General features: G+C 36.0%; 1 protein-coding gene across 7 annotated transcripts in view; it reads right to left on the bottom strand.

Moving 5' to 3' along the window:
* Window positions 1-14,093, bottom strand: part of UBE3A (ubiquitin protein ligase E3A) — a 95,102-nt gene that overhangs the window by 54,894 nt on the left and 26,115 nt on the right. For 3 of the 7 annotated variants that reach the window (XM_046652466.1, XM_046652472.1, XM_046652467.1), the window contains exons 3-4: window positions 11,866-11,985; window positions 8,671-8,715 (exon numbers count right to left, since the gene is read on the bottom strand). The exons of 1 other annotated variant lie outside the window; for it this stretch is intronic. In XM_046652466.1, coding sequence (XP_046508422.1) covers window positions 8,671-8,715; window positions 11,866-11,885 — 65 coding nt within the window. In that variant the 5' untranslated portion in view covers window positions 11,886-11,985. Of the gene's footprint in view, window positions 1-8,670; window positions 8,716-10,178; window positions 10,375-11,865; window positions 11,986-14,093 lie in introns of all 7 variants that reach the window. 3 more of the 7 variants (XM_046652468.1, XM_046652471.1, XM_046652469.1) reach the window with 2 other exon arrangements.

Raw genomic sequence — 14,093 nt, 5'->3', positions numbered from 1 at the left:
GGTTTTATGACAAGCGCAAGCAGTTCAATAATATAAAGTTCAAGGAAGGGCCCCAAAACTATGAAGAGGAAGGGACAAGCCAGGTATGGGAGACTTTATAAGACAGGATAAAGAATTCTGATTTTACCCAGAAGAGGAGTAATCTAATAAAAGCTAATGACTTTCTCCCCATAAAAATACACGTATAAGGGCTGGCCCATGGCTCAGCGGTTAAAGTGTGCACGTTCTGCTTAGGCAGCCCGGAGTTCACTGGTTCGGATCCCAGGTGCAGACATGGCACTGCTTGTCAAGCCATGCTGTGGTAGGCACCCCACATATAAAGTAGAGGAAGATGGGTATGGATGTTAGCTCAGGGCCAACCTTCCTCAAAAAAAAAAAAAGTATACTCCATCTTTCAAGAAATTTCAAAAGATTCACACACCATTCAGGAAACACTAGTTAAGAACACCTGCAGTAAGACTAAAGGGTTTTAAGTAGGTAAGTGACTATGTCCAATCTCCCTTTACAATAATTCGATTTTCTAAACTGGGACCCAAGTTAGCAAAAGTAGAGGCAGGCAATCCAGTTAGGTGATGACTACTATAACAGACCAGGCAAAAAATGAAGTAGTGGCAGGAATGAAGAGAAGGAAATTGATGCAAAAATATTTAAAAGACTATAGTTTTTAGAGGATAAATGAGTAGGAAGAGTTGAATATCTAGGTTTATGGTATGAGCAACTGAGTAGAAGTTAGTGCTACAAGCTGAAATGATAAGAACAGTGAGCATTCGTTAACACACAGTGAGTGATTTTTGTAGATTACGTCCTTTAATCTTCACAATTATCCTAGGAAGATGATAGTAGAAGCCAAGAAAGGACCTAGTGAATCAAAAAGTCTTACTTTTAAGTAATTTGGGGGAAATAGCATCCCTTTTATTTTCACTGACCTCTTTTAGCTTTGACTCCTATTTACAGCTAACAACTTCTATATAATAAAAGTAAACTAGTCCCATTAATGTTTCTTAACATCTTTTTAGGGACACAAAAGATATAATGAATAAAATGCAAAATTCATATTGACTCTAAAAATTCTTTCATTAGGGCACCTCAACAAAAACAACCAGGTTTGCTCATTCTACTTTCTAAGAAGACTCAACCATGGGCAGTTCATCTACTCATCCAACCCTACCATGAACTAGGAGCAGGTTTCCTTCTATTTAAAAAAAAACCACACAAACAAGAAGAGAGTGGCATGAAATATTTAAAGTATTGAGGAAAAAAAAAACACCAATCTAGAATTCTGTACCACATAAAATTATTCAAGAGTGAAAGAGAAACAAAGACTCTCAGACAAATAAAAATTGAAGGAATCTGCTGTCAGTACACTTTCCTGCAAGAAATGTTCCACGAAGTTCTTTAGAGAGAAGGAAAATGATATAGATCAGAAACTCCAATCAACCTAAAGAAAGGAAGACCACTGAAGAAAGAATAATAAAAACTTTTATTTCTCTTAATCTTAACTGATCTAACAGATAACATTTTGTTCAAAATAACACCAACAACGTATTTGGTTATGAATACTTACGTGTGTACTTAAGAGTGTGTGTATAATTATTTATCTATATACACGCTTATATATAGGTGAAATAAATGAGAGAAATGATAAAAGGGACAGGAGGGAAGAATTACGGTTATTTTGTTATTATAAGGTACTCACTCATTGCCTGTGATGTGATACTGTGTTACCTGAAAGTGAACTAGGGTTAGATATAAATGTATACTGCAAACTCTAGGACAACCACCAAACAAAGTAAAACTGAAGGGTAACTGATAAGGTTAACAAAGGAGAGAAAATGGAATCACATAAAATGCACAAGTAAAACCACAAAAGGCAGAAAAAGAGTAGAACAGAAAAATAGGAACAAAGAACAAGGGCAACAAATAGAAAACAGTAACAAACATATAAGCTATTAACCCAAATACATATCCATGGTCTAAATGCATCAATTAAAAGACAGAGATTGTCAGAGTGAATCAAAAAACAAGATCCAACTATATGTTGTCTAGGCTTTAAATCTAAAGACACACATAGATTAAAAGTAAACAGAGAAAGGGGCTGGCCCCGTGGCTCAGTGGTTAGGTTCGCATGCTCCGCTGCAGGCAGCCCAGTGTTTCGGTGGTTCGGGTCCTGGGCGCGGACATGGCACTGCTCATCGGGGCACACTGAGGCAGCATCCCACATGCCACAACTAGAACGACCCACAACGAAGAATGTACAACTATGTACCGGGGGGCTTTGGGGAGTAAAGGAAAAAATAAAATCTTAAAAAAAAAAAAAAAGTAAATAGAGAAAAAATATACCATGCTAACAATAAGCAAAAGAAAGCAAGAGTAGCTATATTACTTTTAGAGCAGACATCAAAGCAAGGTAAGTTATCAGGGTTAAAGAAGAGCATTACATAATGATAAATGGGTCAATTCTCCAAGAAAACATAACAATCCTTAACATGTTTGTGTTTAACAACAGTAAAATTACCTGAGGCAAAAACTGACAGAATTACAAGAAAAAACAGATGAACCCACTATCATACTTGGAGACTTCAACACGCCTATCAGAAATGGACAGATCCAGCAGGCAGAAATTCAGTAAGGATGTAGGTGAACTCAAAAGCACCATGAAATCAACTGGATATAATCAATGTCTATAGACTACTTCATCTAACAATAATAGCATATTACACCTTCTTCTCAATCTCACATGGAACATTCACCAAGACAGACCATATTTTGGGCCATAAAACATAGCTTAACAAACTTAACAGAACAGAAATCATACAATGTCTACTCTCAGACTGAAATGGAATTAAATCAGTAACAGAAAGATAACTGAAAAATCTCAAAATATGTGGAGATTAAACAATATGCTTCTAAATAACACAAGTCAAAGAAGACATCATAAGAAAAACTAAAATATATTTTGAATAAAAATGAAAACACAACTTACCAAAATCTGTGAGATGCAGTGAAAAATAGTGCTTAGAGGGAAATTTTAACATTGAACGTATGTATTAGAAAAGAAGAAAGATCAATCATCTTAAGTTCCCACCTTAGTAAACTAGAAAAAGAGCAAATTAAATCCAAATTAAGCAGAAGAAAATAAAAAATAAAAATTAGAGCAGAAATCAGTAAAATTGAAAAAAGGAAATCAAGAGAGAAAAATCAACAGATCCCACAGACATCAAAAGGATAATAAAGGAATACTATGAACAAGTCTACACCCACAAATTTGATAACCTAGATGTTATGGGCCACTTCCTTAAAAGATACAATCTGCCAAAACTCACAAGAAGAAAGATAACCTGACTAGGCTTATATTTAATAAAGAAACTGAATAAACAATAACCTTCCAAAACAGAAAGCACAAGAACCAGATTGGTTCACTGGTGAATTTTAACAAAAATTCAAGGAAGAAATTTTACTAACTCTACATCTACTCTCTCCATAGTCTACTCTGATTAAAAGGCTCAAGTTCTCCTCTCAAGTCATATAATGCATGTAGTATATACTGAGCACAGTAGTCTGTTACATGGTAAGTACTCAAGATGATGTTAGGTGTTATTACCCAAGTTCTATGGGCTTTGTACATATATATCAGTCTATTTATAGACAAACTGATCCCAGAAAATTCTTCTGACATTTCTGTAAGGGAACTAAACAGGCAGAAATGAACATTTTGCATAAAATTAGTAATTTCATTCTTTCAAAAAGTAAGTATTTACTGACTACCTACTATATTCCAAGCACTCTCATTAGGCTTCCATGCTAGTATTAAATGAGCCAGACTTAAATCAATATGAAACAAGTCAAATGACATTAAATCGGATGAAGATAAATACAGCAGGATGAGGGGAACAGAGAAAAAAGAACATGACTGTTCTTTGATGAAAGTGGTCAGGCTCTCTGATAAGGCATCACTTGAGCACAGAGCATTGAAGTAAGTGAGAAAGGAGGCCAAGCGGATATCATAGAGAAGGGTCATAAGAATAGGCTCAAGTCTTACTAACACCAAGACATAAGAGCAAGAGGATTAAGCCAGTGTAGACAGAGATGAGCAAGAGAAATGGGAAGTCACAGAAGTGAAAGGGAGCTCATATAGGGCCTTGAAGATCTTTAGATTGTACTGTGAGAGAGATGGGAAGCCTTTGAAAGGTTCTGAGCATAAATAACATGCTTTAACTTCAATTTTAAAAAGATCACTCTGGCTGCTACACAGAAAATACACTGTAAGGGACAAGGATGGAAGTAGCAAACTACTGGGAAACAATTTCATTCTTCTGGCAAAAGATGATCACTTTAACCAGAACGGTAGAGGTGGAAATGGTATGGGGGAAAAAAAGGACATAGTTGAATTAGTGATATTTTGAAGAAAGGCCAAAAGGATTTGCTGATATTAAAATTTAAGTGAGACAAAGAGAAATCAAGAATGCTTCCAAAGTTTTGGATGAACTGGAAGGGGAAAAAAAAAAGAGTTGTTACTGATTGAAATGGCAAAAAGATTATAAGAGAAGTAGGTCTGAGAGGACAGAAATCAAGACCTCTAGTCTGGATTTGTTAAATTTGAGAATGAGCCATGCAATTATTGGATATGAGAGTCTACAAGTCAAAGTTGGAGATAAAAATATGAGTCGTCACAGTACATATGCTAAAGCTCTTACCTAAAGAGAAATGATAATGATGGCTTAAGAACTGAGTCCTGGGTCACGCCAACATTTAGAGAAAACTGAGTATTTAAATAGCCTTGGGGCCGGCCCCATGGCTGAGTGGTTAAGTTCCTGCACTCCGCTTCAGCGGCCCGAGGCAGCCCAGGGTTTTGCCGGTTAGGATCCTGGGCGCGGACATGGCACCGCTCGTCAGGCCACATTGAGGTGGCGTCCCATGTGCCACAACTAGAAGGACCCACAACTAAAAATACACAACTATGTACCAGGGGGCTTTGGGGAGAAAAAGGAAAAATAAAATCTTTAAAAAAAAAAATAGCCTTCCTGAATACTGAATCGCAAATTACTTGAAACATTTACCCTAACTCCATTTACTGTCTTACTTATACACCTGAAAACATAACCTAAGTGTTACAGACAGGTATGGGGAGTAACTACCAAAGAGGAGAAATCTGAAGATACTAGAAATTAATTTGAAATCATTAAGAAAACTAAAGTGTCTAAGTTGATACATACGAAAGAAGCTACTACATGGTATATATAAATTTAAACAAAATCCAGGTAGAATATATATTCAACTGAAGAAAAAGATCTCGGTTATTGTGTTAGCTCTATTTCTAGGCTAAACTGTAAAATGGCACACAGCTGTTAAAAATTTTTTACTGTTTTCCTGCACCCTAGGAAATAGGCAACACTAAGAGCTCCTAAAAACAAACAAGCATCTTCTTTAATTTTATATAAATTACTATCTAAATGCACTCCAGGTGTTCCTAAAGGATGCCAAAAGCAAATACGTCTCCAAGTGCCCAACAAAAGCATGCTTTAATAAACTGCCATTATTCAAACACTCTAGCTAATTCTTAGGTAAAACCAATAATCCTTCATTACCTATTTTGTAAATCAAGACTCACAAGATTATGATAGAATACACCTGGACCCACTCACCTTACTAAACTACTGCCTGGTTATCGTTTCTGCAGGTAGAGGAATTTGAGAAATGGCAGCAGACTTGAAGACTTAGAGCTAAATTCCCACAGCAATTACGACTTAGAGCTAAATTCCCACAGCAATTATGGCTAGAATCTTGGATGCCTGTATGGAGTCAACGTGGTAGGTCTAATTTCGTTAACTTTACCTTAACATGGTCAAGTCAAACAGTATGAGAGCTTGCTAAACTAAACCAGAACTTAACAACAGAGTTTCACCTGGAATCTTGTGACAAATACCCTATTACGCCTCACATTCTTGCCATCCTTGGTTTTTACTACAAAATGCAAACCTCACCTATCCTTTTCCATTCTTTACTCTCGGTTCATCCTCCTAACCTATTCCAAGATCTCTAGAAGCACATTCATGATACAGGTTGTCCTCTATCTTCAACTGCTTTATATAATGGTTCCTCAAACTCTTAGCTTTCACTAAAGCCTGGCTTACCCACAAAGGCATTGCTTGTCTTGCAATCTTTTTATGAGAGGGTTTCAGAGACAAATCCCTAAGTCTACCACTATTCTTTTAATTCCTTGTATTAAACACAAACAATGCCCATCCCTCCAAACAAAACAAAACACAACACAAACAAGACTTACAGTGAAACTCCTGTTATCTACCTGAATATTGTCTGCCTTTCCTCTCTGTTCTGGAAAATTATACCCACGTACTAAAGGCTCTGCTTTTGTCCCCAATTACATCATTGCCATGGTAAGTTTAACGTCTGTGTACATGATCTATCCCAACACTCCAGCTCCCAAAATACTTAACTTTCTTGAGTGACCTTCATCTCCTTTCTATTTCAGCCAATCACTACCGTAGAGGCATATTAAACACCCAACCTCTGATCATTATCATCTATCCTTGAGAGTTTCATTTACACTGAACTATCTCTGATCTATAGCAGGCTTTTTGTAACCAACCCAACACCTTCCATCTGACACCACAACCTTTTCAACCACAGCCACCGCATAATGACATATAAATTCAACGACTCCATTGTTAACATCCTACGCACATGCCACTAGTGGTTCTGTCCCATCTGCTCTGCTAATACCCAACCCTGAAATACCATGCATCTTCTACCAACTATTAAAAGAAAAGTCTTTAAACTCCAAGTATGACAAAGTCTCTAACCTCAGCTGGCCACTCAGCGGAATGAGACACTCAATAATATTTGGTCCACTCCTTCACTCACTCCCCCCAGTAACTTTCCAAGTTTTCATAGTCTTGTCAAATCCCCTAACCAAACTCTGTGTTCTACAAAAAACTATCAAAACATGTTTCTTAAAAGGTTACATAATCACAAAACTAAAATGAGATATCCCCTCACTCCCATTAGAATGGCTACTTTAAAAAAAAATAGGTAATTACAAGATAAGAATGTAGAGAAATTATCATCTCTGTGCACTGTTGGTTAGAATGTAAAATTGTACAGCCACTGTAGAAAACAGTATGGAGGTTCATCAAAAAATTAAACATAGAATTACCATATGATCTAGCAATCCCACAAAGAACTGAAAGCAGGGTCTTGAAGGGATATTTGTATACCCATGTTCACAGCAGCATTATTCACAACAGCTAAAAAACGGAAGCAACCCAAGTATCCGTTGATGGATGAATGGATAAACAAAATGTACTACATACACACTCAGAATACTATTTAGTCTTACAAAGGAAGAAAATTCTGACACATGCTACAACATGGATGAACCTTGAGGACATCATGTTAAGTGAAATAAGCCAATCACAAAAAGGCAAATATTCTATGATTCCACTAATATGAGGTAGAGTAGTTAAAATCAGAGACAGAAAGTTAAAGTGTTGTTGTCAGAGGCTGGAGAGAGGGGTGAATTTGGGAGTTATTGTTTAACGGGTTTAGTTTCAGTTTTGCAAGATGAAAAGAGCTGTGGAGATGATGGCAGAGATGGTTGCACAACAATATAAATGTTCTTAATACCACTCAATTGCCCACTTAAAAACAGTCAAGATGCTAAATTTTATGTGTATTTTACCCCCCCACAACACACACACAAAAAGGTTATATGGACACATAAACTTGAGAAATACATTTTAGAGTACCTTGTTGGAGTCTACAATGTACAGTAGCATTTTAAAGGATTTCCACTATTTTCAGTAAAGAAACCTGCTGTTTAAGTCTGCAAACTTAAACTTTATTTCCCAAACTTATTCAACAGTCAAACCCTTTTCAAGAAGCACTTAGCATTATCTCAAAGACGACAGAAACAGTGGTATAGCAGACCTAAACTAATTTACTGAGAAAACTGATATAGTTCATGCACAAATGACCTTGACTTCCCCATTCTTACCTACTAATACATTTAACATCACGTATCCATCTTTCCCTCCTCCACCTAATTTCAGGAGATGGGGGTCTTTGCTCTTACTCAAGAGCAATCTCTATACCTATATTCTTCATTCCAACCTCAAAAACCTTGCTTCAACAATTACCACCTCTCCTATTACCCTAAACTTCTTAACTAATCACTCAAGTCTTACCTATTTCACTTTCTAAATATTCTTCTTAAACCTGGAAAACTTTACCTTGAATTCTTATTATACCACTGTCCTTGTTAAGGCTCTCACTGACTGAACTGCAGAAGCCCTAACTGTATCCACAGCACAGCACCTGATGCCCTCCACATAGCAGGCACTTAATAAATGAATGTTAAACTGAACTCTTCCCCCATCCCTGTATTTCCCCACAACTGCTAGGTGAGCAAAAAGACATAAGAATCCAGGAGTATGCAATTATCTATCTAGAAGTAGAAATCCAGCAACGTGTTACCAAGGTTTAGAGGTATTTATTTGGTAGGGAAAAGAGTAGGTATATTCCTATCTTCCAATTTATTTTTTAAAGCATTACTCTCTTTCAATTGGAAATTATTTTCAAATAATGTGATACCATTTAAAGCAAGGTAGGGCAAGTTAAAAGACGCCACAGCCTCAACCAAGTTACACTTACATTCGGCTAGCTTCAATGTCGTCAGACTGAGGTTTTCCTGGTGATCTGTAAAATGCAATTGAGGAAAGTTAAGCAAAATATTCCACATTCCAAAAAGGGGCAGACATATTATTTTGGAAGACAAATTTGAAAACAGGATATAATCATTAACAGTTTTAAAAGTAACTGAAGATTTCAACATGAGAAAAAGTGATCAGATCAGATTGCCATACAACACATTTACTGTTAAGGGCTAGACTAATAAGAAACTCAGTGCATTTTTTTAAAGGAAAGGAAACTATAAACACTCTATTTATATATCAACATACAAACCAGTATAATAAATCATAATTACTCAGAAAGTCAAGTATTTACAATAAAAACACAACTATGATACTTTCTAAAACCAAGTATTGGTTATCCACAATAACAAGGGTATTCACTGGTATTCACAGTCCCTAACTTTGGATCAGGGGTCAGCAAACTACTGCCTGAGATGACAAACTAAGGTGTGGGTCAGCACCTATTTTTGTAAAGTTTTATTGGAACAGAGCCATATTCATTCATTTACATATTGTCTATGGCTGCTTTTACGCTACATGAGCAGAGCTGAGAAACTGACAGTAACACATGGCCCGCAAAGCCTAAAATATTTATTATCTGGCCTTTTAAGAAAAAGTTTGCCAATTTCTGCTGTAGATAATTTAAACGTAAACCTAACAGCCTTAGTGAATTCTGAGACACTTAAGTCAGATATACCATTCTGATCATGATTATCTTGGTTCAACAATGAAATTATCTTTCCCTGAAAAAACACTGGCAGGATGTACTACTTGTCAGAAGTGTACCATCCTGAGGTATTAAAATTTTGCTGTGGATAACTGTGAATGACTTCAATTATAAACAGTTGCCAGTTAGTTGATATTATTTTTTAATATACTGCTGCTACCTTATGTAGAATTATTCAAAATTCTAAGACACTAACAAGCCTTTTATCTCCATTTTGGGGCATGAACCAATTTTGCCTATCCCTACCATGCTGTTAAAAAAATAACTTCCTGTTACCCTATTAGCTTTTATAAACAGCATCAGTCAATGGATATTAAGGTGAATCAACATAACACTGATTTCTAACACTTTCAAATTTTCAAAATAGAATACATTTTAGAGGTCAAAAGATAAATTTTCCAAAGCCACCAGCAAAAAAAAAAAAAAGAAAAAAATCTGTTTTCCACATTTCTTAGCTTTTAAAAGACTCACTTCTTCATCAGACTTTCAAAATTACCCCTCACTGCAGTTCATTCAGAGTCCAAGGACAAGAATGCAAAAAAAAAAAAGACTCCACCAGCTCAAATATTTATTTCAGATCTTCTTTGCAGTATATTTATATTTTCAGTTTTGTACAAAATTATATTACAACCAAAAATTGGGGCATGCTGAAGGTGGCAGTGACTTGGCAGTGACACAAATGCAAAAATTTCACTCCACCCTCTCCCCCAGGGAGCAAGTAAATCACCTTTGTGACACACCTGGTCTCCACCAGCCTTGTGGGTAAGTACCCCAAGATTGCTTCCAAACTCGTATCTCTCAGACAGAAGAGCTAAAAACTGATGATAACCCCATGTACCAGCTGACTCATTTTTGAAAGTGCGACCCTCCAGCATCAGATGTCATACTGTAAGGAGGCAGAGCAGGCTTGCAAAACAAAAAATAAACCTGCTGGCACTAAGGGAAGAGAGGCAGATTAGAAGCTTTCAAACACGTAGGCGGCAAAACTTTCAAAATTAACAGGGAAAGAGAGAGAGGGGGGAAAAATGATGATACAATGACAGGAAAATTAAAATACTGCTGCAAAAAGGTAAGACACAAGCAAGAAGAAAAACAAATCCGAGTCTTAGAAGCACAATATGTAATTGCTGCAAAGTTTTGAGATTCTGAAATGGGACAGAGATTAAATACATAATTAGATGGTGACTACATTCTATTTCTGTTCCCCAAACAGGAGAATATGTAAACATTAGCATCAAAATGTCACCAAATAATTGTAAATATACTAGATTATCATTTAATATTAACATATATTAAAGTGAGCTACTGAAAGCCATTTAGAAGTCAAACGAAGTAATTTAAACCAATTCAGTCTAAAAGGACAAAAGAATAAGAAAGGATTGAAAGATTATTACCCTAAAAGAGATCTATTCTGGGTGTCTTAAACACAACTTGTTTTCTACTCAAAATGGAAATTGTTTTTTAATCAAGAGAGAAGTGAATATATATAGAACTAGGAGAAATATTTTTCTTAAAGTGAGTAGCAAGCAACAATACATGTCTGAATAAATTTCTAGTCATTCTGCTTAGAGTATATTTCTATAATATTCTAAATAATTTACCAAAAAATATCCTAAGGTTAGGATTAGAATTCTCAAAACTATGAAATATCTAATATCTAGAAATAGTTTCCAATCTTTACTTTGGGCCCTAAAGAATCTTATTCTTTACTGTCAAGATTTTGGAAGTAAAAGATACATTACACGCTAGTAATTTTACCAAATTCAGGATATATGATCAAAGGCAGGAAAAAAACAAGAACTATCGACTCAGGTTAAAGTTTGGAAGAGTAACAAATCAGAAAAGAAATTTTAGAACAGAAACAATATGCAAGTAACATTAGAAAACACAAAATAAACCCTGGAACAGTTTTAGGTCTTGATTTGGATCACAGAAAATGTGATCACAAAATGACCACTAATCTGAATTCTGCAGCATGAGCTAGAAAACTCAAATGTAGGCTTCTCCAGCCTGCAAGCCACTCCTTTGACCTCCAGTGTAACTCTCTAGGAGAGAAAAGTATACTAGTTTTATTAAAGTTGTAAAAACTTGTAGAGAAGGATTTAGTTAAAACTCTTACCACAGAAAAGGCACATTGTAAAATGCATATTAAGAACTTTTTCATAGTTTTTATGATGTTCATAATAAAACATTTTGAAACCTAAAATTTTTAAGAAATGCTTTCCTGTTTATTCATACAGGTGAGTCTGGGGGGAAAAAGCAGGAAATATTTTAGCAAGGAGATTACATGGAGAAGCAGGTCAACTCTTAGGTCCACTATTCTCAGCAATATTCCTGCCAACTATACATTTTCTTCATTTTTTACAGCACATATTTTACTTCACAATGACAGCCTTTTAAAGGCTGTAAAATAACATTCAAAATTACCTTTTACAAGCTGTGGCCATTCGGTGACATCAGGGTGATCACAGCTTTGAGTCACTGATTAAAAACAGGTTGTCACACCAGTCTAGCTGCTAACTTGATCTGAGCGTAGGTTTAATAACTCTAATAAATTAAACAAATCTTTGGTTAGAACACTTTAATATATAAATCCAATTCACTGTTCAAAAACTAATCTTCAAAGCTTCGAATTCGGTGTCAATGTAATGTTCATCCGAAGAGTAATTATTATAGAAATGCTTTTAAGGACCATTTTCCAGCATTTTTTTCCTTAAAATTTCTCTTGAGACAAGGTGGCAATAATTTCTTGTACTTTTATGAAGTGTTACAGTTTATAAAGCACTTTATCAACAGTATCCTGTTTGAGTCTCATGACAACTTTGGCTCCACCTAATCAGGGTAGATACTATAGTAAGAATTAAAAAATCTATATATATATATATTAAGTAGCCTTAGAGTGATTAACTGACTTGCCCAAGATTTTAAAATTAGTGTTAAAGCTAGGACTAAAACCCAGATCTACTGACTTCCTATCCAAGTCTAGAATTTTTTGATTTGGTTTAGTTTTGCTATAGACTTTAATGAAATGTAAATGAGCAAAGATTTAGAAGACAGACTGGGACCCCACATTTATGGCAACAGTTTAAATGGCACTAATAGTCGTAGGTTTTCCAGGTAGCCAAATGCTTAATGGAATAGTTATAGTCCTACACACACACACACACATATGTACACCAAAATCTAGTCCTACTTATTCTACATTTAAGTAGGGTGACCAACATTAGCCAAACCCCCGGGTCCTTCATGAAAACATGCTCCACTCTTTCTCAGCCATAAATCCATTTATATCAATTTCATGAGAGAGAATGGAAAAATATGAAAACACTTCCTCCTTCTTCAACCTACTATCTTTCAATCCCCTTATTTGGCCTTAGCAGAACTTTCCTGATTAGCATGGTTCAAATTTATCAGGCATCCTAATCATACTGCAGTTCTGGCAAAGATATACATCTGAAATATCCCAGTATCGAGAGCTCAATTCATGCAACTAGTTTTTCCCCTGATCATTTCCCTACCGAATTGTGTATCCAGGTCAGTTCTGAAAAGCTAAAGCTAAGGAAAGATGAGAAAATTACAAGAGAGAAAAAGACCCTTGAGAGTTAACACCTTCAAAGTGACAACAGACAACCATAGAAGGTGGTTACCAGCATGGGTCAGAACCTAATAGAGAATAGCAAAGTATCTGAGAACCCCAAGAGAAGGGCTGAAACACCAATGCTTGAGCCCATACCTCTGTAGCCTATGAACTTGGGCTTCAAATTTATACAAGGGTGAGGGTTGGCCTAAGTATACATAAGAAATTTTAGGGGACTCTAATAAATGCAACTTATAATGTCTGGAAGAAAAATCTCAATTTCCCAGGTTTTCCTATCATAGGTACATGTCTCCTGATAAGAATCTAGAACATTCGTAAGGTCATATGAAGAAAAGGAAATGGCATCCCTTAAATGAATACTGTTCCCTCTTGTGTTCTCCTAAGACTAACAGTGTATATGGATTCAGAAAATCTAAACAAGTCTAATTTTCCAACCTGTAAACATAAAAATGAGAAAAGTTAAAATACCTTTTAACTGACTAATTAACTGAGCTAAATTAATTTATTAAAGAGCTACATATATTTTGAAAATTACTGAGCCAAGTTCTCTCTTCCAGTCCCCCTTTTTCATGAATTGCAGTGCCTAACATAGCACACACAGGCTCCAGAGCCGGTCTGTATTCCAGTCCCTGGTTGGTCACTTACTAGGTGGGAAATCTTGGGCAAGTTACTTAACCTCTCTGAGCCTCAGATTCCAAAGCTAGAACTAAGATGATAGTAGTATCTATTTCAGAGGGCTGTCATGAGGATGAAGAGACTAACATACGAATTGCTCAGAAGAGTGCCTGGCACGTAGTAAGAGCTCAACAAATGGAATCTATTATTAACTCAGACCTTTACAGCCACACCTGTCCCTCAATCTTCCTATGCATATTATTTTACTTCTCACAGCACACTAACCTCTTGTAAATTCTTTCAAAATCCCACTTGGGCCCCCCATTCAGTCTACCTGGTAGCATAGTGATTTAGCACCTAGCACAATGCTTTAAAAATGGTAGGCACCCAAATTTGCTGAACGCATTTGTCATTACTCTAACCATGACATTAAGATACACAT

Source organism: Equus quagga, chromosome 2 (assembly GCF_021613505.1).
Source record: "Equus quagga isolate Etosha38 chromosome 2, UCLA_HA_Equagga_1.0, whole genome shotgun sequence".
Classification (NCBI taxonomy): Eukaryota; Metazoa; Chordata; class Mammalia; order Perissodactyla; family Equidae; genus Equus; species Equus quagga.
Note: the sequence above shows the minus strand (reverse complement) of the source record. Positions and strands in the feature narration are given on the sequence as shown.